The following is a 25,767-nucleotide window of genomic DNA, read 5'->3' as shown; positions in this document are numbered from 1 at the left end:
AGTATTCTATTGTGTGTATATATACCGCATCTTCTTTATCCATTCATCAGTTGATGGGCACTTGGGTTGCTTCCACATCTTGTCTATTGTGAATAATGCTGCGATGAACATAGGGGTGCATATATCTTTTTGAATTATTGATTTTATGTTCTTTGGATAAATACCCAGCAGTGGGATAGCTGGATCATATGGTAGTTCTATTTTTAATTTTTTGAGAACTCTCCATAGTGTTTTCCATAGTGGCTGCACCAGTTTGCATTCCCACCAGCAGTGTATGAGGGTTCCCTTCTCTCCACATCCTCTCCAACACTTACTTCCTCTGTTGTTAATTATAGCCATTCTGACAGGTGTGGGGTGATGCCTCATTGTAGTTTTGATTTGCATTTCCCTAATAATTAGTGATGTTGAACAACAACTTTTGATGATAAGATTGGGAGAACAAAATAGCAATCCTAACTGTAGGTCAAATTCTTGTAGTATATGTTTAATGCCAGATCCATACATCTAAAAGGAAGGAGGGGAAGCCCCGCATATGTACTTTCTAGTAAGACAATTTTAATTTTATTGACCTTCAATTCTTTTCTGGGCTATAGAAAGAGGTTTGTTTCCTGACAAGTAGCTAAGGGATCATGCAGGAGGACACCTATTGGGGGTACTTGACATGCTTAGAAGCATTTTTAAATTGCAGCATTACGGTGGGAAGAAATCTTCAAAAGGTGAGCCAGCTAAGTTACACCTGAGCCATATTTTTAAATTTCTTGGATTCCGTTTCATAAAATCGCGCTACGGATATATGAGTAACTGAGAATTCTACCTCTTTAAAGTAATTATTTAATGAAAAGTACATAACCTCAGAAATGTGACCTGCCTGGTGCTCCAATCATGTTATTTATAAAGGAAGAAAAATTGTGGGACAATGTTTGGTCTCTCCTGGGGCTTCTCTACCACACGTTGTGTACTTTCTTATCTTGTTGCTTTTCCTTCTTCAGTATGAGTATGACCACGATGTGAAGGGTGACAGAGTTGTGCTGGGGAAAGGCACGTACGGGATCGTATATGCCGGAAGAGATCTGAGCAATCAAGTGCGAATAGCCATCAAAGAAATCCCAGAGAGAGATAGCAGGCAAGTAGGGGTGGCCCTCCACGTTCTTCAGTCGCCACCTCCACACCCAAATCCCATGCCCACAACTCACGGTGCAGAGGATTTCAGGATGAAAGGATTTCAGGATGTCATCCAAAACTTTCTAATTCTTTTGTAATAAAGGTCATTTGCTTTTGTTCTCTGCATATTATAGAGGAAATGGAGCAACTTCACTCCGAGGCATGTGGATTGCAGAGCCATATTTTAAAAGAAAACTGTAGTTTTATTTCCACCCATCAACTAGGACTAAAGTTATACATTTTTACATAGATAGTTGTTCGCAAATATTTAAAAATGTGACTCAGTACTTTAATTCATATCGTAAGAATTTTAAATGACTTATTTATTCTAATGTATCATTATAGAAAATTAAATGTGGTGAAAAGAAAATTAGCTTTTTGCAGTACAGACTTTTTCTATACCCTGCCTTCAATCTCGCCTGTAGATTTTGAGCTTTTTTTTTTAAACCACCAGTACTACTAACTTATTTCTTCAACATTTTTTGAGTCTAATTAAGTGTTTATTCCTTTTTAAATTCATAACCCACCTAATTCTAAACAAGAATGTTGCAGTGTTGACTGTCAAGTGTTTTTGTAGAGAAGCTACATGCACAGTAATGGCCATGGCAGAAGAAAGAGCTCCATGCTCCCCAGGTGTGGTCAGACCATAGCTGCAGTGTTACCTTCAGTGCTGGACACTGACGGACACGTGAAAACCTCCCTCCATCCAGGTGGTCAATGACTTATCAGGGTTGGGTTGCAAGTCATGTCTAGCAGCTGTAAGACCCTTCATCATTCCTTCGTTCACTCACTCATTAGTTTGCTCATCCGTTCATTTTTAGTGGGATTGTGTGTTATGATATTTGAATTATAAGACAGGGCCTGAAACGAACTCATCTAACTTCTTCCAAGGCTAAGGAAGATTAAATGGCTTCTCCAAGGACATGAGGAAACAAGACTAGGAGCCAGTTTCTTGAGTTCCTCGTCCAGTATTGTGTCTCTTATTCTCATGATGGATAAGGTGTAACAGTTGTTTTTGGGGGGGAAATTGCTATGTCCCACCTCCTTCAATTGGTTGCAATAGTTGTTTCAGCTTTTCATCACTGATAGTCGTTCCTGGGATTTTAGAGCTAGAAGGGACCTTCGAGACTGTATTGTTTTGTTCCCTAAATTTACAGGCTGAATTTAGGATATTGGGCACCTTCTCTGTGCCAGATTCTGGGCTGGCACTGAGGACTGAAAGGTGACTAGGATACTCTCCTTATCCCAGAGTGCTCCCGGTTTGGTAGGGAATGCAGATACCTTGCCTGGGAGTCAAAATGACAAGTGCCATGATAGAGGAGTACAGAGTGTGTTTGTAAAACATAGGAGAGGAGCGAATTACTTTTCTGGGGGGAGTTGTGGCAAGTTTGAGAAAATAAACCATCTTTGAGCTGGCCTTTGAGGAAGTTCATCTGGCAGAAAAGGAGGCCAAAGCATTCTATGCTAAGAGAAGAACAGAGTTGTTAAAGCCCAGAGTGTATTCAGGAACAACAAATTGTCTATTGTGACTTGAATGTAGGATGTGGGGCGGGGGTGCTCTTGTGCTGAGGCAAAAATTTAAAAGATGTGGTCTGACCTGAGTTTGAAGGCCCTTGATGCTATGTTAAGCAATCTGGTCTTTATGTGGACTTTATGAAGGGAAGTGATATGATGAGGTGTGTGTTTTAGGAAGAAGGAATATGGTGGCCGGGGGAGGATAGACTAAAGAGGCCAGAGGCTGGGAGGTCCATTAGGTGGCTGTTGCTGTAGTCTGGAGTGAGACAGTGCAATGAGATTAGAAGGCAGCTGAGGACAGAACCTTCTAGAACACCACCCTTCATGGGAGGCAGAGGAAGAGGGGCTGTTGAGAGATGCAAAGGATGATTGGAGAATTCAAGTCCTAACCTTAGCGATAGTAACAATAGCAGTCATTCACTGAGTACCTACCACACACCAGGCACTCCACTGAGTGCCTAAGAAACATGACACACTTTGGCCCCCAGCAGCCCTGCATGGCTGGTATTATCATCTCCTATTTTACAGATGAGAAGTTGAGTAGTCTCATGGGAGCCAAGGGAGAGAACGTTTTCAGAAAGAAGGGATGGCCAGCAGCAGGGCGGGGACTGGCGAGGTGCAGGGCCGACCCCAAGCCCCTGGGATTTGGCAGGTGACACTGGCTCTGTCTTTCCTCCTAGGTACTCTCAGCCTCTGCATGAGGAGATAGCCCTTCACAAGTACCTCAAGCACCGCAATATCGTTCAGTACCTTGGCTCTGTTTCCGAGGATGGCTACATTAAGATCTTTATGGAGCAGGTGCCTGGGGGTGAGTAGTCACTGGTCTTCCGGTCTCACACGCTGAAAATCACTGACAAAAATCTAATGTGAACATCATTATCCTTCCTGCCAGTTACAAGATGACAGACCTTTTAGATGTGGGAGAGCATTTGTTTCTCAGAGGAGTTGGAGACAAACTTGCCAATGTCACATAAACAGTCTATTTCTGCCTTGTTAATTCAATCATCAAATATTCATCGAGGATCTACTGAGTGCCAGCCGCTGGGCTGAGCGCTGGAGACGGAGACATGAATAAAGCATAGTCTCCAGCCTTGAGGCCTTCACAGTCTAGGAGATTAAAGACGGTTTGGAGAAGAGAGGACAGAGGTTTTTTAAATGACATTTCAAAATAGCATGTTGACAGTGAAATCAAACACCAGTGCTTTATCCACAAAATCCTCAAATGCAGGCAGTATTGTGCGGGGGTAGAACTTCCTCGGAGCTGGAGCCAGACTGTCTAGTGTGAATTAGTCCCTCCATCTGCAAGCTGTGTGAGCTTAGGCAAATTCTTTACCTCTCTGTGCCCTCAGTTTTCTGATTGAATAAATTAATTGTAAAATTGGAGTAATAATAATTACTATAATAATTGGAGTAGTAATTAATAATTATTGGAGTAATAATGACCCTATCTTAGTGGGTTTTGGGATGGATTAAATGAGATAATGTATGTAAAGCTCTTAAAACAGTACCTGGCAGAGAACAAGAACTCTGTAAGTGCTCATTTAAAAGATAATAATAAGAAGAATGATAATTATGATCTGAATACAAATGTAAAAACTTCAGTTAGAAATCTGTATTCATTCATTCATTCAACCAACAGTTAGTTATTAAGAGCCGAACTGTATATATTAAGAGCCAGGCAATGGGCTAGATTTTGAGGGTTACATTACAATAAATATAGTTTCTTCTTCCCTCAAGTTGCTCATAGTCTAGCGGAACATACTGTTCATTGCTGTTCACGTGAATCGATATTCCAGGAGTGAGGACAACAGAATTGACAACAGAATTGGAGATAGATGTGCGTCTCCGTCTACAGGGACACTGAGGCCTAGCAAGGTCTGCGCCTATGACACTGGCTGATGCCCGAGGGCCTGCATGACGACCTCTGAAACGGGTGGTCAGCGTGCAGTGAAGAGAGGTTTTGTTTTGGCCCCAGGGTTCAATGTTTAATAGTCTAATTGGAGGAGGGGATTGTTAAGATGGTCCTGCCCCTGTGACCTGGCATTGGGGCCTTCTCACAATGAGGATGGAGAGACCCAATCTCTTCAAATCCTAGTCCCTGTTACCCTGAAGGGCCCCTCACTCTGTTCCTGTCCACCCCTTATGTCAGGGCGAGGTATAAAACGTGGCTTTGACCCAGGCCAAATGACTGAGACGCTTGTGCAGGATCCTCAGCATTGGGCCAGCCCTCCCAAGTTCAGAGAGCATCGTGCTCTCCTCCTGACTTTGCGTACCCGAAGGTGGCCCCACTGAATTTCAGGGTCACAAGGGGTTCCTGTTCACCCTCCCCCTCGGCTCAGGCCGATGTGCTGATTCGCCTCCAGTCCTTCTCTGGCTGCGCTGCTTGCACGGCTGGGAAACAGACAACAGAGAGGGAGGAATCGCAGTGGGTTTAGCGCAGCTACAGTGATGCTGGCGCGAGTGCTTCCACTAGGTTAGCACCATCACTTCATTTTATTTCCCCGAGCTTTTACAATGGAATCTTCGTCACCCTGACGAGTTTTCTGCTGTGTCCATTTCCAGGAAGCCTTTCTGCTCTTTTGCGATCAAAATGGGGGCCAATGAAGGAGCCCTCCATCAAGTTTTACACCAAGCAGATCCTAGAAGGCCTTAAGTATCTCCATGAAAACCAGATTGTGCACAGAGACATCAAGGTACTTGCTTGTCTGAGCCCATGAGGCTTCATTTGTGCGTCTCAGACCCTGTGAGCTGCTGGTGGTGTCTACAGGTCGACCGGCTCACAGACGGGAAAGGATTGAGCATGACAGTCCCCAGAGTGCAGTCTAGTCTTCCTAAGACTTGTGACCGTTTCTTAAGATCCAAAGCTGTTTCGTGTTAGTTTGTTTAAGTCTGTCTTTAAGCATTTGACGTTCTTCCTTTTCTACAGGGTGATAATGTCCTGGTGAATACCTATAGCGGAGTGGTGAAAATCTCCGATTTTGGAACCTCTAAGCGTCTTGCAGGAGTGAATCCATGTACGGAGACTTTTGCTGGTAAGCAAGAGGGAGCTTGGTGTGGGCGGCTCTCTTGGAGCCAGGCTTGCTGGGCAGGCTGCAGTCCTTCGAGAGTTACTTATGAGCACCTCAGTGCAGTGTGAGCAATTGATCATTGAAGTGGACGGTGTATTGTCCCCAACTTCAAATTGTTTGAACTCTGCCATGATGATGCACTGAGCCAGCTACTTGCGGCAAGGTTTCCTTACTTTCTTCTTTGTCTTCAAAGGTCGGGTGGGTGTAGTGCTCTGCTTGAGGTTTGCTGAGGGTTTCTAAGCAATCATAAAATGGCAACCTCTCTGTGAAGTTAATGCACATTTTTTAGAATCGTGGGTAATTCCTCAGACAACTTTTTAGGACATTTGATTGGTCTATCATAAAAATAGTCTGTTAGTTTAGTGAATTGTGGTATCCTGTGCTTTGGCATGATTGTGTTTCCAAGGGAGGCTAATTCTTCTGGCAGTATGGTATTCTAAGTGGGTTTGAGGAATTGGCTTTTCTTTTCCATGTGTCAGTAATGGAATCATTTAAGTGTTGAGAGGGACTGAACTCGGAGAGTGGTATAAAATTGCCAGCTAGCTTTCCACTTACAAGACCAATGAGTAGAATGATGCTCAAAAGCTACCTATAGTTTTTTGACGTTCCTGCTTAAAAGCAGCTATAGTAAAAACTTTGATCCTTGGAAAGAAGTCGTGATTTTGAATAAGTAAAGGTTTATGGTCCCCTAAGGGGTAATAAAAGGATCACACAGATTTTGCTTGATGGAATTATGAAACAGCGCTTATAGTATTATAGCTCTGACATAAGCTGTGAAAGACAGATGACTGTGCTCTCTCCCTCTAGCACCAAGCTCTGGAGGGGCCAGTTTGGGTGAATAAAATCTCAGCACTGAAAGACTTGTCTTCAACAAGAGACTTGTTGTATGTTGGCCACTGGACGCCCACAGTGGAGCCATGTTCCCTGTCTCAAGGGGGAACTTTTATGCATCAGAAATGACTTCTCAGTTGTAATACCAAGGGAGGTACAATACCCATTTCCCTCAAAATGGGAAAATATTACACCAGGGACAATCTCCCAAAGAAAGAGTGTACTGAATTTTCATTCATTGTTTTCTGATATAAATATACATATATCAACATGTATAGATGAGTGTGTGTGTGTGTGTGTGTGTGTATGTACGTATGTGTGTCTGGCACATCTTTTTAATACCCTAATTGAAAATGACTTATATTCTCCTCTTTGGAAGCCACCAATTAGCTTGGCAATATGTAGCAAGAGGGACTCTGATATGACAAGAAGTTATTTCAAGACATAAAACCCCCAACAATTTATCTCATAATTAGCATCCCCAAGGAGAAAAAAAAATTCACAAAGAAAACACATGTATAATTCATGTTCGCATATCACATTTTCCCCAGTAATTGGCTTGAGGAGGCATGAATTTTGCATTGCAAAATAACGCAGGGGTGTTTGGGGGATAATAAAGAAGGGGTCTCATTTTGGGTAGGAAATTCCCCTGCATACAATTGCTCTTTGCAAGACAGAGCAGTTCTGTAAAGAAACCTCAGCTGGTGGTGCGGAAGTCCTAGCGGTGGGTGCAGGTGGGTGCGGCTGAACTCAGTGGGGCTTTTCCACGCAGATGACCCGGAGGCCGTCGGAGCCTGGAAGGAGAATCAAAGGCTTCGGGCAACTTCTTGGCCTGAAGCCCTGGCCCCCTGTGTTCCTCTGAAGGGTTTTCACCATAGGTGTAAACCGACTGGAACAAGAGGAAGGGCCGTGATGGCGGGGGTCAGCCTCCTTTGCTTTTGTTTTTTTAACAGCTTTATTGAGGTATAACTTACGTATCACAAAACACACCCATTTGAAGTGCACAGTTCAATGGTTTCTGGTTAGATTTTCCGAGTCGTGCAGCCATTGCCACAATCATTTCCATCACCCCAAAAAGGTCCCTGTGCCACTTTGCAGTCAGTCCCCGTGCCCACCCCGGCCCCAGGTGACCGCTCATCTGCTCTCTGTCTGTATGGATTTGCCTGCTCCACAGATTTCAGACAAACGGCATGACACACTATGTGGCCCTTTGCATCTACCTTCTTTCACTTCACATCATCTTTTCGAGGGCACATATCGGGCTTCATTCCTTTTCTGGCTGAATAGTATTCCCTTGTATGTATAGACCACATTTTGTTTACCCATCTGCCAGTTAATGGTCATTTGTATTGTTTCCACTTTTGGGCTGTTGTGAACGATACTGCTGTGGACATTCGCATACAAGCCTTTGTGTGGATAGAGGTTTCCCTCTTGGGTAGATACCCAGGAGTGGAAGTCTGGACAGGAACCCTGTTCTGGTCTATGGCTGTAAACATTCTTGGTTCAAATTCTGGCTCAACCACTTGCTAGCTGTGTGACCTTGGGCATATTACTTAACCTCTCTGTGTCTCTGTTTCTACATAAGTAAGACAGAGACGCTCATAATCCCTACTTCGTAGAGTTGTCATGAGGATTCACTGAGTTGATACTGATGAGCTGCTTTGACCAGTACCTGGCTCATAGCAAGTGCAGCTGAAGTATTTTTTAATTAAAGAAATGCTCATTTGCACTTAGAAGTCACAGGTTCTTAGAGCTGGCAGGAGCCTTGGAGAGAATTGAGTTTGTGTGCATAACTAACGTGTTCAACCTGTCCAACTCAAAGGGTGTAATCATGAAAGCCACTTTATTTTTGTCTTGCACTGCCCTTTCCAGCCTGCCCAGAGCAGTAGTCCTTTCTCGTGACTTTTCCAGCCACCCTTAGATAACAAGTGGAAATCATAGTTGGCACTTTGAGAAGCAAGCACAGTCTGAACGCAGTCATTGCATTCAGTCAAGGGTTCCGGCTGGTTACTCGGCAGCACTCTGCTCCTCCGTGGAAGGGCACACTTCTCTCCCTGTTCCTGCTGGCCCAGGGGCAGGCAGCGCAGGAGTGGGGGGTCGGCCTTCTCCCTCGCCCACCTCCTGCCCTACTCACCAGCTGCCGGAAGGAAAGGAGAGGGGCATGGGAAGTTGTCACTTGGCTAGCACTGTTCTAAGCTGGCTTTGTGGGCTCTGGGTCTGGCTGATGGTTCCTGTCAACTCTTTCCTGCCGAGACCCTCTGAATATAACTCCCACGTCCTGCGCAGGGGCCTGGCCTTTAGCTGAATGTCCCTGCCCACTCCTCACATTGTATCCACTCCTCCAACTTTTTCTCCTGAGGGATCCAGGTCCTGGAAGACTGTCTTTGGGCAGGAGTCTTTTTAAAAAGACCCTAAAGCAGTATTTCTACAATGGGTCCCGCATCTGGTGTCTGGGGTTCGTGCATCTTTGACCCGCTGTTGAGAGGGTGTGATGATATCCCCAGACCCTATGGTCCCCAACTCTGCTGCTGTAAGCTGCTTTTACTCCCATGGGACCCAGTCCTCTATGCAGTGTACCTGCAGGGGACACATAGATATGGAGCTCTGAGTGGGCCCAGTGAGGAGCCCTCAAAGGCTTTGGGTTAGGAGGAAGTGGTGTCTCCTCTCACCAGGCCCATCCCTTGGTCTGGGCAACTGGGGTGGCCCCCAGAGGCGTAGAAGACCGCACCTTACTTCTCTTTTTCTCAGCTTTGTCAATATGAAATTTTGAAACTTTGGGCTCTAACGCGATCTCGAGGGGCCCATGGAAGATGCTGACATGTGTGGCCTCCTTTCAAGTGTGATTGTGCTGAGGGAGGGTAGACCCCTCAGCGCAGCTCTCTCTAAAGACATCGCTTTCTAGCCCCACCCCCTGTCTCTACTCTCTCAACCCTTTAACCCCTTGATCTGGGTGGGAGGCCCCTACAAGTTGTGCACCCAGTTGTCTGAGCCCCCCTTAGGAGTGTGCACCTGTGGGTCCGCTCTCGCCCCTTGCCTTGGTATCTGGATCATATCTTGGGACCTCAGTCAAAACTTCTAAATTATTGTCCTCTGCTGTGGGTTTTCTTTGCTGGTAATTTGAAAATCCTGCTTGGGCAATTGTCCAGGAGCCCCCAGTGGATTTCATGTCCCAGGGAGGCTGAGGCAGTGCCTGCGGGTCTCCTGGTCACCTTATCTGCACTCTGCACCAGTGGAGGTACCTAGAGCTGTGGCTGGCTGGCTGATCAAGTGACCAGTGTGATGGGCACACCGTGGAGGAAATGCAGTTTAGGGAGGATATGGAACCCTTAAGAGAGCTAGATTTAAGGCAAGCAAACTTTCCAGGATTTCTGCATTATTCAGATGCCCCCTCCCCATGGCATCTTCACTTGGTTTTCTTGACAGAAGCCAGCCTTTGGTACAGCTGATGCACACCCACAACATGCACACCACCTGGGACAGTCCCTTGACTATTTGAAATAATTGCGTGGATCCATCTCCTCTGTTGGCTGTTCCCTGTAAGTGGATGGTTTCCTCCGAATACGGTCGTAAATAAAATGGAGCACCCGGTTTTCCATTATTGCTCTACGCCTTCCAGTCATATGGAAACAAGTCACATTATGGCTTTGGAAAGCCTTGCATCAGCTGCTCTCATTCAGGCAGCTTTTTCTTCAATTGTGCTCCTCCTGGATTCATTACATAGATCAGCGATGCCTTGGTGTGTAGCTCCAAATTTGGAGACAGAAGACCTGGGTTCTAGCTTGAGCAAATGCCCAGCTTCTCTGAGCCTCAGTTTCCTCATGTGTGCAATGGGAATAATGGTAGATAGTGCCTCCTCTGCCCGCCCTTACAGAGTTGTTAGAGTCAGATGGACACACTACATGGAGACACTTTGTAAGCCATTGAGTGCTAATTGGAAGTCATATGTGGCCAACAGCCTCCGAGATGGCCCCCAGTGATCCCCACTTCCTGGTATTCACAGCCTCCTGTAATCCCCTCCCCTTGAATGCTGGCTGGACTTAGTGACTCACTTCTAATGAATAGATTAAGGCAGAGTGGTGGTGTGCGACATGGAGGCTAGCTCAGAAAAGGCAGTGTGGCCTCCCTCTTGCTCACTTTCTTTGGATTGTTTGCTCTGGGAGAAGCCATGGAGGATCCTACATGGTGAGAAACTGAAACCTCTTCCTAATGCCCACATGAGCTTGGTAGTGGGTCCTCCAGCCCCAGCCTAGCTTTCAGATGACTGCAGCTCCAGTCGACACCTCAGCTGCAGCCTGATGAGAGACTCTGGGCCAGATCCACCCAGCCCAGCTGTTCCTGGATTCTGACCCTTAGCAACTGGGTGAGATCATAACTGTTGTTTTAAGCTGCTAACGTTTGCGGTAATTTCTTACATAGCAATAAATAACTAATATAGATGTCACTGAGTCCCTCCCTTTAGATAGGGGGGTGTTCACTATGGTTCCTTATAAAGAAAATCTCCAAGCCGAGCCTTAGGCAGACTTATCCTCCAGTTGTGAACAGTTGTACTAAGGTGGACAGTTATTCGACCAGGGTCATTAAGCCATTGCAGTTTGGTTTAGTACTGTTTTCTACTGTTGCATAACTTTGCAACAGTTTATCCCCTTGTTCTTTTAAGAATGAGCTTTTAGTGACGGTGTTCAACGGATCCAGGCAGGAAAATTGAAATCACCCCAGTTATTTTTACAGAGAGAATTTACTAGAAAGAACTGGTTCCTGGGACTGAGTTATCAGCAAGCAGCCTACATCCCTGGGGCTGGGGCAGCACAGGGAAGGGTGGGATTTGAACCTTTCGGGAGGGGATGCCGTGCCACTGGGCTGGGGCAGGTAACTCTGGGTGGGCAAGATGAAGCGGGTTCTAGAAGTATGGGGGGGTGGACAAAAAAACGAGGAACTGGAGCTGACCTCTGCTACTGGACCAACCAAGGGTCCAAAGTGAAGCTTGCTCAGAGCAACAGTGAGCAAACTGGGAGGAGAAGTAACCTCTCCTTCCTCTTTCCTTCCAGGTGTGCGCTCGCTTGCTTGCACGCTCTCTCTCTCACTCTCCGCGCGCCCCCCTCCCCCCCCCAACAGGGAGCAGCAGACAAAGCAGAAATATGGTTTTGCAGAGTCCCAGACCCAGTGTCACAGCAGAGCTGAGGGATAATAGCTTAATAAACAGCACTGTGTCATCTTTCCTTAATTAATGAATTATAGATTAGTTAGAAGGTACGTTCCCTGCCAAGGCCTCTCCTTCTGTTATTCACAGCAGTAGGGGCCTGGAGGGGATATTGTGTCACTGTAAGTTCCCTTCCTGGGGCTCTGGGATTTCCTAACAAAGCAACAAGTGCTGTGAGCCTCCATCTTCCCTAACCCTGCAGCCAACTGAACACTTTCCAACCAGGCTTTCAGATCAGGAGACCAAAGCCATCATTTCTGCCCCACTGATCTGTTGTGCCTACTGATCCAACTCAATTTATATTTAACATGAAGTTAGTAAGAAATAAATAAAGTTCAAAAGATTTTTAATTAAAATTCATTTCTTCAGTCTCAGCAGCCACATTTCAAGGCCTCAACAGTCATATGTGGCTAGTGGCTACCGTATTGAACTGCACAGAATGGAACATTTCCATTATTGCAGAACATTCTATTGGTTAAAGCTGTCCTAAAGCCTTTCAAATGCTCGTAGGAAGGAAAAATGGTAATAAGACATTGGATCTTCAAGAGGAGGATGTAGTAGGTAGCTTCTTGAAACTATTTTTTAACCAATGAGCCCTTTGTTTCATTGCTCAAGACTCAGGAAACTCGCTTTGGTTGTGTGATCTTGAGACGAGCACTTGAATTTCTCTGGGCATCAGTGTTCTCTGCTCATGCCTTGCCGATGTCATCTCTGAGTTCATTGTTTATTATAAACCTCTTTGCCAGCACATCGCACCTGCTGTTGTTGCTTCCACATTTCCCCTTTCTTCAGGCTTAGTTTCAAAGAAAACCAAAGATTTTACTCCCAGAGCCCTTGATAGCCCTCCCTGCCTAGCTCTCCAAGAATCCTTCCACAAGCTCTTCTCCTCCCAGTGCTATAGCTGATCACCACCTTCCCTGTGGCGACCTCTGGTGGTTCGTGACCCAGAGGAGAAAGCCCAAAGCCAGAGCCTCTGGAACACACAGTTTGCCGTTTGGGCTGCGCCCTGGCCACTGCTTCCTTAATTATTCTTAATTCCCTGCCCTGTGTCAAACATCACTTGTGGTTCCCAAAACTCACCCTGTGCTTCACACCTATAGGCTTTTGCTCAAGCTCTTCGCCTGTCTGGATGTCCTCCCATCCCTTTGTCCACCTCTTCAACCGTGGAGGTAGGAGTCTAGTTCACTGGCAGTCCCATATAGTGACTGAGTATGGTGGGGGTACTAGAACCAATGTGAGACTCTTCCAGTGGGCAACTTTGGGTCAGGGGCTCCCCAGTGGCCTGGCTCAAGCTGTCTCAGAGCTGCTCCGCCGTCTGAGACTATTCCTACCCAATTCTTCCTTCCTCCCCTTGTTTCCCAGGTGTCAGACCTGCATTGCAGTCTGACAGCTCTCCCTGCACATCCAGCTCCCTCCCCCTTTATGCTTCATACACCCTCCAATAATCTTTCGTATGTCTAATCCTGTCTTGGAATTTACTTCCCAGAGACCCAAATTGACCCAGCTATAGCTTTCCCTGACTTGAACCAGGCAGAAGCAAGCACTTCTCCATCCATGTTCTCGGAGCCCTTTGTGTACACCTCTGACATAGCCCTTACTACGTTTTACCATTGCTGCTGCCACCACCATCATCAGTATGTCCATCTCCTCCACTAGGCAGCTCCGAAAGCTCAGGCACTGTGTTTCTTGCATTCTGGTTTCCCTGGATCTGATGTATGCTAATATGCGGTGACTGAATTGAATTGGGCCCATTTATCCTTCAAGGGGCTGAGCAATCCTCTCTCAAAACGACTAAGCATTAAAGGAAGGCATGTTGCATGTCTCTGGTCAAAGAAAAGATGCAACCATATCGTTTATGTGTGAAACCAGGCTCCATCTTGTCATTAATGAGAGCATTAAAGTTCACGTTTGTTTACTAATGTTCCACTTAGATTTTAAGCAATATGGTGCCCACAATCTTTGTTTTATTTTTTTCCAATAGGCACTCTGCAGTACATGGCGCCTGAGATTATTGATCAAGGACCTCGCGGATATGGTGCCCCAGCTGATATCTGGTCCCTGGGCTGTACCATCATTGAGATGGCCACCAGCAGGCCTCCGTTCCATGAGCTCGGTGAACCGCAGGCAGCAATGTTCAAAGTAAGACATGTTTGGTGATTTAGGTTGCTGGTGTTGGGGAAATATAAGTAAAAACAAAATCTCCTCCCAATCCAGAAATCTCTCCACAAAGGTGGAAGAAAAAGAAAATAGTTTTATTATCGAATAAGCATTAAATCAGAATGTGATATGTGTCATAGGCAATCTGCTAAGAGGTTGCAAAGACAGAAAGAACTCTCATCCTTTTATCAAGCCAAGCACTACAACCCTTTCCATCCATGTTCTCAAGAGAAACGCTAACTAGTCCTCAGGTGCGTGGACTGGACAGCACCTTTGGTCACAATAGTTCATCCACCGTTCACCTGGGCGACCATTTGCATTGGCCAGTTGGCTTTACCCAAAAGAAAAATAAACTTCTCAAAGCTTTAAGGCAGGAGGAAGTTTTGGAACGAGGCACCACTGAACTTAGGCCCCTACCTTCCTGCAGAAACTGGGACATAGTGGCCGGTCCTCGCTTCCTTGATGCCATTTCAAAGAGATGGCCCCCAGGTCCTTGAGAAAGAGTTCCTGGCTAGAGGCTTATTTCGCTTTTGCACAGATTTACATACATCTCAAAGAGACAAAGAACTTATAATTACATGTTTTCTAAAGTAAATGCTCTAAGAAAAGAGCAGCTGTCTCTTTCCTTATTTTCAACAGGGAACCTCTTTATTTTGAATCTGTGTCTGCCCTTCCCCTAGGTAAGGCTCGAAGGCCGTGGGGGGCTGTGTCTTTGGAGGGCAGGTCTCTGACTGGGTTTGGAGAGGTAGGACTTTGGATATCAGATAAGATTGCCTTTGTCAATCTGAAAACCCTCACCGCTGGGCATGCCCCCTTGGGAAGGAATATGCTTGCTCGTGACCTCATGGGAAGCTGATGCCAGGACAGCCATGGGGGTCCCAAGGTCAGGTCTGTGGCCTGGGGCTCCGTGTACGCTTGGAAAAGTTTAAGAGGGGCTGTAGCCCTGAGTCCATTACCAGCACTGACCTTCCATGGAGCGTTTTTGTTCACCCCAAGGCTAAGAAGGGAGAGAGTGGGGGTCGCAAAAGGCTAAGTGGCCACTGCTTATGGACAATGAGGTCACAGTGCATCAAAGCAGCCTGAGGGAATATGATTCCAGAGGCCTTTCTTGCTGCTTCTCTGCTAGACAGGCGGCCTCTCAGGCTGTCTGCCCTGCAGCCTTGCTGCCTGCATCTTTGTCAGGCCCTCCAGCTCAGCCTCTTCGGCAGAAAGGACTCAAAGGCATGAGTGCGGGTTTCTGCCTGTGAGCTGCATGCAGCCTGCTGAGTGGGCTCTCAGTGCTCTGTGCTGGGGGTGCCTTGGCTGCTCTCTCCAGCTTGGCCTCTGCAGAAGGTTCTCAGAGCTTCCCACCCTCCCAGCAGCTGTCAGGCAGCTCCAAAGCCAAGACCTCAAGTCGACAAGTGTCTCCTGGCACCTGCAATCCCAACAAGACCCTGAACACCAGGCCTGGAGGACAGCAACGACCTTCCCCCGCCCTCCAACATCTATCCGTGATGGGGCCGACTGGGGCCGCTGACGATCTTTCCTGAGCTCAGGCACAGCCTCGGAATCAATACGAGCTGATGCTGAGAAGAACACCAGGGCCCACCTGAGAGCCATGGCTCTCTACTTTCTGATCGGCTGCCAGCTTCCTGCACCGCTCAGGAAAGCTGTCTGGAGGCTGTGACTTTCTCAGCTCATCCACAGGGCCCCAGCGACTCCCCCCTCCCTTCCTTCGTTTCTGGTTAGCTAATTAGCTATACAGATTCTTTGCAAATATATTGAGCTTTGCGGATGGCATGTAAAATCCATTTTTATTGCAAACTAGAAAGCTATTATTAAATAATGTCCCCTGTGTTCTCTTTGCAAAGACTGTAGAAATTATTTCTGGGATCTCTAGAATCCTTCAGAAAAATTTTAAGAAATTTCTGGGCAGTGTCTGAAACAAAAGGAACTGTTTTTCCTCCAAAGGGACTGTTACGGGTTTGTGTCCCCTAAAAAAAGATGTCTTGAAGTCCTAACCCCTAGTACCTCAGAACGGGATGTTATTTGGAAATAGGGTCTTTACAGAGCTAATCAAGTTAAGATGGGATCGGTAGGGTGGGCCTAATCCGGTATGGCTGGTGTCCTTATAAAAAGGGGAAATTTGGACACAGAGACAGACACAGAGAGCAGACAACGTGAAGAGACACAAGGAGAATGCCATGTACAGGCAGAAATTGGAGCGATGCATCTACAAACTGCCAAAGACTGACGGCAACCATGAGAAGCTAGGGAGAGGCACGGGAAGACTCCCCTCCGGCTCACAGAGGGAGCACGGCCCTGCTGCCACCTTGATTTTGGGCTTCCTGCCTCCACAACTGTGAGAATATGATTTCTGGTGTTTAAAGCCATGCAGTTTGTGGTACTTTGTTACAGCAGCCCTGGGAAACTAATACAGGGACCAGTTGAGTAACAGCAAAGCACCCTTATAAGTAATGTACTTGCAGGGTGCCGGGGTACCAGGGGAGAAGCCACCCTTTGAGTTCTTGTCCTGAATTTTTGTCTCGGGCTCCCCTAGTGCCCTTACCTCCCCACCCTCAGGTGAGGGGTGCCACCTGCAAGGTGCCCAGCGTTTCAGATCTTGGGGCTTGGATTCTGTCCAGCTTTTAGTGTTCTCAAAATCCCAAACTCATATTTTATTAAAGATTTTTTTTTATTTTTTCCTTTTTCTCCCCAAAGCCCCCCAGTACATAGTTGTATATTCTTCGTTGTGGGTCCTTCCAGTTGTAGCATGTGGGACGCTGCCTCAGCGTGGTTTGATGAGTAGTGCCATGTCCGTGCCCAGGATTCGAACCAACGAAACACTGGGCCGCCTGCAGCGGAGCGCACAGACTTAACCACTCGGCCACGGGGCCAGCCCCCCAAACTCATATTTTAAAGTTTTATTTTACTGTGGTAAGGACGCTTAGCGAGATCTGCCCTCTTAACAAATTTTTAAGTGCACAGTGTAGTATTGCTGGCTCCAGGCAGTGTTGTACAGCAGGTCTCTCAAACGTACTCATCTTGTTTCACTGAAACCTTATGCCTGTTGAGTAGTTACCCCCCAACCCTCCCTCCCCTCAATCCAAAGCTCTCAAGCTGTCGTCCTGCCCACAAGGAGCAGCATCAGGAATGGTAAGCACAGCCCGGGTCAAAGGACTTCGGGGTGCGAAGTGGGAAGGCTTGCGGTTTGCTCCCTGCAGCACCCAGATCTTGCTCGGCGGGTAAGGAAGGCCACGCCAGCCCCCAGGGTTGCCGAGGAGCTAGGAGTGGGGCGGATCTGGAAGACAGATGGCTTCCACCCCTGGTTTATTAGGTGGGCTTGGGAAAGACACAGGGAAGACTGCGGACTTTAAGATGATGACTCTGAAGGCGAGTAGAGAGCCATCTCCATGGGAACAGTTAGGCAGGAGGCGGTCTGCAGGATGGATGAGGAGGACTTGTGGAAGCATTGCCATGTCACAGATGTGACAACTCAGCCCCACCTCCTGCTCCCCTATAGGTCACAGGGACAGAGAGCCTTTAGCAGGACACTGATGAGCTGGAGCAGAAATTGTAGCAGGAGCCCGCACGGGAAAGGGCAGTGCCCCCTTCCTCAGCCAGTTTTACCCCACGGGGATGAGGGCATGGGCCACAAGGGACCAGCCTCCAGGTGTGGTCTGCATGGCATTTACAGCTGGGCGGTGGGGGATTTGGGCTGTGACTGCACAGAGACTGAGAGATGTATGTAGCGTCTTTTGGGGACCCTGTGTATCAACGAACAGGCCGCAGATGCCTTTCAACACCCTCAGAGCATCCTGCTGCATAACAAACCACCCCGACACGTGAGAGACTTAAAGCAAGCGCTTTTCTCTCAATTCTGTGGGAAGAAGACCGTTGGCTCTTCTGGTGGTCTTGCCCGGGCTCACTTGTGTCACTGCGTCCAAGTGGCGTCTTGGCTGAGGCAGCATGCTCATGGAGGGCTTCTCCCATGTGGCCCTTCATCCTTGGCATCCTCCCTGCATGGTGGTCTCAGGGCTCCCAAGAGTGCTAGAGCAGAAGCGGAAGGCCTCTTTTTTTTTTTTCTTTAAGATTGGCACCTGGGTTAACAACTGTTGCCAATCTTTTTTTTTTTTTCCTGCTTTATCTCCCCAAACTCCCCCTTGTACACAGTTGCATATCTTAGTTGCAGGTCCTTCTAGTTGTGGGATGTGGGACGCCGCCTCAACGTGGCCTGACGAGCGGTGCCATGTCCGCACCCGGGATCTGAACCCTGGGCTGCCGCAGCGGAGCCCGCGAACTTAACCAGTCGGCCACTGAGCCGGCCCCTGTGGGAGGCCTCTTAAGGCATATGCTCTGAAACACTTCTCCCACAATCTGTTGGGCAAAGCAAGGTCCCAAGAGGCCAGCCAGGGGCGTGGACACAGGTGCGAGTCATGGAGGCTGCTGTTCCAGTCCATCGCCAGCCCCTCCTAGGGTGGCAGGTGTAGGAGCTCTGTAGTGAAGGCATGCACACCTGGATTTGCCTGAGGCCTCACTGTCACATCTGTTGCCTCTCCCTCAAATGCAGGTGGGGATGTTTAAGATCCACCCTGAGATTCCAGAAGCCCTTTCAGCTGAAGCCAGAGCCTTCATTTTATCCTGTTTTGAGCCTGACCCCCACAAACGTGTCACTGCCACTGACCTGCTCAAAGAGGGTTTCTTACGGCAGGTGCACAAGGGCAAGAAGAACCGAATTGCTTTCAAGCCACCAGGTGAGGCCTACCTGGAGAGCTGGGGCCGTGCCCTGGGCCCCGGGCTTCTCTGTTGCTCAGATAGAGTGCCGGTGCCCACACGGCACCCATTTTTGTGACCAGTGGCAGGGATTGGTGCAGCAAGTGTGGGGGTTGTCAAAACTCAACCAGTGACTGTCCCTTGATTTCCTGACAGAGGCACAGGAAGCCTCATGGGTGACTGTGATGCTCCCACTCCTTGTTAAAGTCTTTCCTTTGGGATTGTGCCAAGGAGGGAGGCGAGAGGTGCCCTGGCCGGGGTTTTGTGTCTTCCCCACATGCAGGGCCTGGTACTTCATTTTTGGAGCCTGGCCTGTCCCCCTGTGCTGCTCCTGACCTTGATTAAAGGGCATGTCAGAGGAATTAGCCTGTGGCGGCTGTCCAGCAGGCCACTGAAACCAAAGGACCCTTTCTAGGGCAGTAAGTCTTAACCAGCAAGGACATGAGAGTGGCCTCAGAAGAGGAAGCCATTAGTTCTCTTTTCCCTGCCGTGCGTGGGGTCCGAAGGCGGGCCAGAGCTGCTCAGCATCTTGCTCCCAGAGTGTGACTAGTTGCATCACCATGTTGTGCGGGCTGGTTAGAAATGCAGAGTCACAGGCCCACCCCAGATCTGCTGAAGCAGAAGCTACATTTCACCGCCATCCCTCGGTGTTCGTAGAGCAGCATGGGCTTAGCAAGCCCCTGTGCGGGTCACCTGGCCTGAGGGGTTGGCAAGCCTCAGCTTCCTCCCCCGCAACATCCTTCCTCTCTGAACCTACCCTGCCTGTCTGCCCCCACACAGAGGGTGCCCGGGGTGCTACCCTGGCCCTGCCCATGTTGGGGGAGCCCGTGGGCAGCAGCAGCAGCAGCAGTGAGCATGGCTCTGTCTCTCCCGACTCCGACGCCCAGTCCGACACGTTCTTCGAGAAAGGCCGGGCGGCCAAGCACCAGCTCAGCCACCTGCTCAGGTACAGCCCACCTCGTTCACCTACTGTGGGCCTTCGAGGGGCACTTATGTCCCCAGGGAGCAAAATACCTCCCAGGTCAAAACCAGCTGGCCGTGCAGGTCTTTTGCTTCCTTTCTGCATGGTCAGTAGGGCAACCAGGCAGCCAGCAGTCCGAGGGAGGGGCGCAGTGTGTTCACTCGCTGTCCTGGCTCCCTCCCTCCCTTCCCCATCTCCCACCCTCTTCCCTTCTTCCTCTTTTCCCTCCCTCTCTCAGCACTGGTGCTGTGGGGGTTAGAAGAAATGCCGCACCTCTCTTCCATCTGCCCACCTCCTGCAATTGCACCTTCTTGAGGTGGGGACTGCAGAGGATTCACCTCTGAACCCCTCTCCCACGGTGTCCTAGCGTGGAGACTTTACTCCAGGACGCACAGGGATTGTCCGTGTGTTTGTCCACCAGTGTTCCGGATGAGAGCTCGGTCTTGGAAGACCGGAGCGCAGCCTCATCCCCAGAGGACAGGGACCCGGGTCTCTTCCTGCTGCGCAAGGACAGCGAGCGCCGCGCCATCCTGTACAGAATCCTCTGGGAGGAGCAGAACCAGGTGGCCTCCAACCTGCTGGAGTGTGTGGCCCAGGTACACGCGGGGCGGGGGGAGGCAGAGGACCCTTGCTAATTGCCCCCCGGCCCGCGTCCAGGTCCCGGAACAGGTCCAAACGGGGACCAAGGTTCCTGCTACCTTGGAACATTTGCACAATTCCAATAATCACCATAAGTATTTCCCAACGTCCTTCCCTCCTCCAACAAAACAAAAGAAAATACAAAGGAAAAAAAGCTCCCCTGAAACCAATTTGCGGAGCACTGCGGCGAATCCAGGCACTGATGGGGCGATGCTGCCCCCTGGAGGAAAACAAGCCAAATGGCAGCAGAAAGCCCGGGGCTCCTAGCCTTTGCCCTCTTCTCTCATTATCCCCATTTCGAGCCCCGGAGCTGAGCTGTAGGCCACACTACAGTTGCCTCAGAAGCTGGGAAAACAGCTACTTTAGGGAGAAAGGCTATGGATGAAAATATTTGACTTTTAACTTATTTTGGATGGGGAAAGGTCCTTTTAGGAAGAGGCCACTGCCCCACTATGAACCATGCCTTCTGACAAAGCCCGGTTCAAGGCAGGCCTTCAAGGGGTTACAGGGAGGCAGAACCATTCCTAGAGGGGCTTAGGTGTGTGTGTGCGGGCCAGGGAGGAGAGGGGGCCGTCTAACCCGCTAACAGGAAAGATGGAGGGGATTCTGGGGACAGAGACCCCTTGTCACCCAGGGAGTCCACAGTTCCATCAGCAAATGGATCAATGGACAATCTGGTTAATACAGTTTCCTCACAATACTCCTTGAATTTTGCTTTCCTCTCACTTAATGAAAGTGATTTTTTTTTTTTTGGTGGTCAGGGTTCTGAAGAGTTGCATCTCTCAGTCGGCCACATCAAGCAAATAATTGGGATCCTGAGGGACTTCATCCGCTCCCCAGAGCACAGGGTGATGGCATCCACTATATCAAAACTAAAGGTGGATCTGGACTTTGACAGCTCGTCCATCAATCAGATTCACCTGGCACTGTTTGGATTTCAGGATGCTGTAAGTATTTCATCTGGCCCTATAGAACATGCCAGAAGGTAGGAGGCCCACTGAAGTGGCACATAGTCAAGACCATGGAGCTCGATTACCATCTTCTCCCATAGTTCCCATCTCTTCTTACCTGTTTACAACTGAATCCCGAGTTTCAGCAGTTTTCTAAACACTGAATATGCAAGTAGAGGTGAACAGGCCAACTGTATTTGGCCACAAAGAACAGAAGTATAGGATTTGGGAACAAGAGATATCTGCTAGCTGAAGAGGCATGAGGTTTAAGCTTATGTGTCTGCCCAAACAGAAGTGAACCGCTCCAGGCCCAAGACCATGTCTGGTTCATCTTTGTGTTCCTGGCCCCCAACACAGAGCCTGAGGTTTCATAGGTGCTCAATAAATGCTCGTGGCATAAACAATGAAGAGGCCCGGTGAGGTGGATCCAATCACTGCACCCGTCCCCTAGACCCCAGCATGACTTAAGGGCAGCTTGGAGAAAGACTCAGTCAGAAGAAACTTAAGTTGGGTTGGAATCCAGGGCAGCCTGGTTAAAACTTCGTCTCAGAGTAGAAACAAATTAGAATTGGTAAGAACTTGTATTTCATAAAAGTACAACGGACCAGAAATCTGTATTTTTTGTGATTTGTAGGTAAATAAAATTTTGAGAAACCATTTAATTAGGCCCCACTGGATGTTTGCCATGGACAACATCATCCGTCGAGCGGTGCAGGCCGCAGTCACCATTCTCATGCCAGGTGAGTGCCCTCTTTTTGGTCAAGGTCATGGAAGAGATCAGAAACGTCCTCTGCACTCAGTGGTTGCTTTCTCTTTTCCACCTTGGCTATAAACTTCCCTGCAATTAAGTAATGTGTCACACACCCCTTCTGGGGCTAAGATTCTGTGATGCTAAGTTCTCTTTGAGCTGTCTTTGCGCGCCCCTGGGCATAACCGAGGAGACTGCCCGTAGACCAAAGTCATGATCTCAACAGAGAGCGCCGAGCCGGAGGGCCGGGATCCTACAGTGCATGCTCTTGTGTGCTCAGGAACATCTGCTGGTGGGTTGATGATTTAACGGCTCGGTCTCCTGTCTCAGAATCATCACGTGGCAGCTATAGAAATCTTTGGTTTTTGTTGACTCTATTTTTGAAATGTTAGAGTAGCTTAATACCCAAGTTGATTCTCCTTCTGTGGCGATTTCTTCCTATGGAGGGAGGCTTTGCAACGCTTCCGTTGACAGTGCCACTTCCTCTTTACTTTGCTCCCTCCCCGTCCATCTGCCTGCTCCCCTGAATGCGTGGGCCCAGGCTCAGCTTCCTTCCGGGAGAGGCTTGTTACACCCCAGGACCTCATTACTCCCCACTCCAAGCAGCCAACTTTCAGTAGTAAGAGAACACAGGCCTGGGTGGAAGCCTAGCTGTACCTTTTTAAAACTGGCTTTGGCTAACTACCTTAACATCTTTAAGACCCCGTTTCCTCATCTGTAAACTGGGGCGATCATCTCTTCACTATAGAGCGCTGAGGGAAATAGTCCCTCCATTTGTAGACAGCAGTCCCGAGGGACCGTTGCATTGGCTGGGCCAGCCTTGGAGCAGCCTCGTTGGCTGGCACAGGACATCAGCTACACCAAGCCCTGGCCTTGTTGAACCATGATCCTTTCTTCTGTGATGTCGCAGAGCTCCGAGCACACTTTGAGCCTGCCTCAGAGACTGAAGGGGTGGATAAGGACACGGACGAGGTGGAAGAGGACTATCCCCCAACAGACCCGCCCGCAAGCGAGGCGCAGATAGCATACGGAGGGAGCAGACCCGCTTCGGTGGTTGTCCAGGAGGCCCAGCCCCAGCAGCTCCACCAGCAGCATCTGAGCCTCCAGCTGGGCAAGCTCAGGCAGGAGACCAACAGGTGAGCAGGGGTGGGACAACGACCTGGACCAGCAAAGCAATCGGTTTAGTTGCTGAGCGCCTCACTCAGGTCTCAGAAAAGCATCTTCACCACCAAGGAGCTGGGCAAGGGGCTACTATCAGCTTCAACCGGGGGACTAGAAGAATGCCTCCCTCTCTCTAATATTAGGAGTCAGAGAGGTATAGTGCCTGGCCGTAGGCCACACAGAAACCAGCCATACTAAAGGCAGCAGCATCTCGGAGTTCTTTCTCTGCGTCTCTTCACCAAGATGGGGGCCCTGGCATGGTGTGTGGGTCCAGCAGGCTGAGCAGTGGATGTCTGCAGCCTGCCCCTGCAGTAGCTGAGCTGTGGGGCTCGTTAGCACTTTGTCCATGGACATGTATCCCATAACCCTGACCCCAAGGAAGTTTGCCCTCTCCTCTTTGAACCTCCTTGTGATTTGTCACAATCACAGGCAGGCATTTGTGGACTGCCTTCCCAGCCAGGAGGCACTGACACTGCCGTCAGAGTCCCCCAAGAGGGCTGGTCTGTTTTGTTCCCTTCCTGGCCCATAGTAGGCGCTCAAAACATATTTGGTAAATGAATAAAATGATTCCCATTTGTTCTGGGGAATCCCATTATCAATGGGCTTATAAAAGATATAACCCACAGCTTTAGTAAACTAGTTGGTACTGGTTCCAAATGATGCCTTGCTGCCATATGGTCATTGGTAATGCAGATTAATACTTAACAAAGGGAGATAAGGTGCCAGGTGGACGTACTTTGAATGAAAAGTTGTATACACCCCTGGGGATCTGTGAAGTTTAGTCTTAGGCAGATCTAATCATTTCTTTTTAGAAAGACCTGGAGTCTTAACTAACCAGTAGTGGTCGCAAAATTTTTCAAGTTTTAAAAATCTGACAAATGTGAAAGTTGATAGTAATACTTAGCATCTCTTTAAAATGTTTTTCTGGTAAGGTTGGTAATCACCAAATTCATAAAATGTTATATCTGGGTTCAAAGGTTATCCCTCTCCACTGTTGACAGTCATTCTGTTATCTTCCAACCTCAGTAGAACTAGTAATTAAATGGCAGCCAGCACCAGCTGCAAATGGCTGACAAACATGCAGTTCCTACCTGGCGCGCCTGTCCTTGTGGTGTGGAGATGCCTTAGCTGTGGCTGGGCAGAGCCAAAGAAGGATGGTACCTACCGCCCAGAGTGATGCTGACTGGGGTAACTTCTGTCCCGCTCAGTGCCAGTCCCAAGAGCCCTTTCCGAAGAACTCAGTTGGAGCCAGTTTGAGTCGGTCCTCTGGTGTGGGTGAGCACACACGAGTGCCATAGTTGGAGTGGGTAGAATCATCTTCACTGGTGTGAAAAGACTTGTTGATGAAGGCAGGCAGAGGGAGGGTGAGAAGGATTTGCATATTGAGCACCAGTCTTCTTTGCTGTCCCACTGGGGGCAGAAGTGTCCACCTCTCCCCGTCCCATCTGGCCACCAGATTACCCACGGAGCGCCTGTGTTCTCTTACTTGCTGCCCTGTTCTGCGATATTCAACTTCAGTAATGTAAATACAGCTCAGTTCCATATTCTCTAGTTCACCAGCGTGAATCATTGAAATTAATTAAAAAGAACATGCAGTTAGAAACAAAGGAATCCCATGTACTAGGTACATGAGCAAAGAAAAATGCTAGAAAAGGCTCCAGTCTGCCAGCCCCTTCCCCTCGTGCATGTGTGCACCCTGAGGTGGCACCCGGAGGCGAGGGGACTCCGATGTTTGAGGCTTGGCTGTGCCCAGTCGTGTCTTGTCCTGGGGAGGGCCATGGACAAGACTGGGAGTCAGGAGACTGCCCTGATGGGAAGAGCCCAGCCTGTGTGACTCTAAGCAAATTACTTAACTTCTCTGTGCCTCAGTTATCTCAGCTATAAAACTAGGACTGAAAAAATGGTGCTTACTTCCTCAAAGCGCTGTAAGGTTTAAATGCCTCAATTCCTGTGAGGCATTTAGCACAGTCCTGGGTTCTGTAAATGTTCGCAGTCATATTCCTCCCACCTTCAGAGCAGTGCACCTTTCTCGCCATCCTTCCTCTCCCCCAGCTGTTCCATCAGGAGCAGGGCTTCAGGACTCCTTGGCTTAGTCCTGTGAGGAGGAAAGAGCCTGACCACTAGTCTCAGCAATTTGATCAGACTTAAGGAACAAGCTGAAATTATCAGAGCATCCTTCTGGTTGAGTCACTGATCACCATCAGGTTGGCTTTATGGTTGGTGATCCGTTTTGAGACAATATACCCATGCCCTGAGGACTGGTCTGTTTTCAAGGGGAAGCACCACCAGGAAGGTGCCCACGTACAGCCTACAACCTGATCGCCAAACTCGGGAGGAACAACACTGTTGCTTCCCTCACTAGACTGTCCATAGGGATTGTGCTGTTTTTTCAACCTCTAATGTTCGACAAATGTTTGAGTTGAATTGAATGGTGTTAGGCTCTCTCTACACGATGGCTTTTTTTTTTTTAACCAGACTTTTGGAACACCTAGTTCAAAAAGAGAGAGAGTACCAGAACCTTCTACGGCAAACACTAGAACAGAAAACTCAAGAATTGTATCACCTTCAGTTACAATTCAAATCTAACGGTGAGTCATTTTCCACTTGCTCTGACTTAAATGTGTGTG

General features: G+C 48.5%; 1 protein-coding gene across 1 annotated transcript in view; it reads left to right on the top strand.

Moving 5' to 3' along the window:
• The window catches only part of MAP3K15 (mitogen-activated protein kinase kinase kinase 15), a 123,153-nt gene that overhangs the window by 95,403 nt on the left and 1,983 nt on the right, over nucleotides 1–25,767 (top strand). Inside the window, exons 15-26 of the mRNA XM_070604218.1 lie at nucleotides 990–1,123; nucleotides 3,357–3,484; nucleotides 5,239–5,369; nucleotides 5,603–5,708; nucleotides 13,754–13,911; nucleotides 18,479–18,662; nucleotides 19,462–19,627; nucleotides 20,064–20,238; nucleotides 21,043–21,228; nucleotides 21,866–21,971; nucleotides 22,890–23,115; nucleotides 25,616–25,728. Coding sequence (XP_070460319.1) covers nucleotides 990–1,123; nucleotides 3,357–3,484; nucleotides 5,239–5,369; nucleotides 5,603–5,708; nucleotides 13,754–13,911; nucleotides 18,479–18,662; nucleotides 19,462–19,627; nucleotides 20,064–20,238; nucleotides 21,043–21,228; nucleotides 21,866–21,971; nucleotides 22,890–23,115; nucleotides 25,616–25,728 — 1,813 coding nt within the window. The remainder of the gene's footprint in view (nucleotides 1–989; nucleotides 1,124–3,356; nucleotides 3,485–5,238; nucleotides 5,370–5,602; nucleotides 5,709–13,753; nucleotides 13,912–18,478; nucleotides 18,663–19,461; nucleotides 19,628–20,063; nucleotides 20,239–21,042; nucleotides 21,229–21,865; nucleotides 21,972–22,889; nucleotides 23,116–25,615; nucleotides 25,729–25,767) is intronic.

Source organism: Equus przewalskii, chromosome X, assembly GCF_037783145.1.
Source record: "Equus przewalskii isolate Varuska chromosome X, EquPr2, whole genome shotgun sequence".
Taxonomy (NCBI): Eukaryota; Metazoa; Chordata; class Mammalia; order Perissodactyla; family Equidae; genus Equus; species Equus przewalskii.
This window is presented reverse-complemented; position numbering and strand designations above follow the sequence as displayed.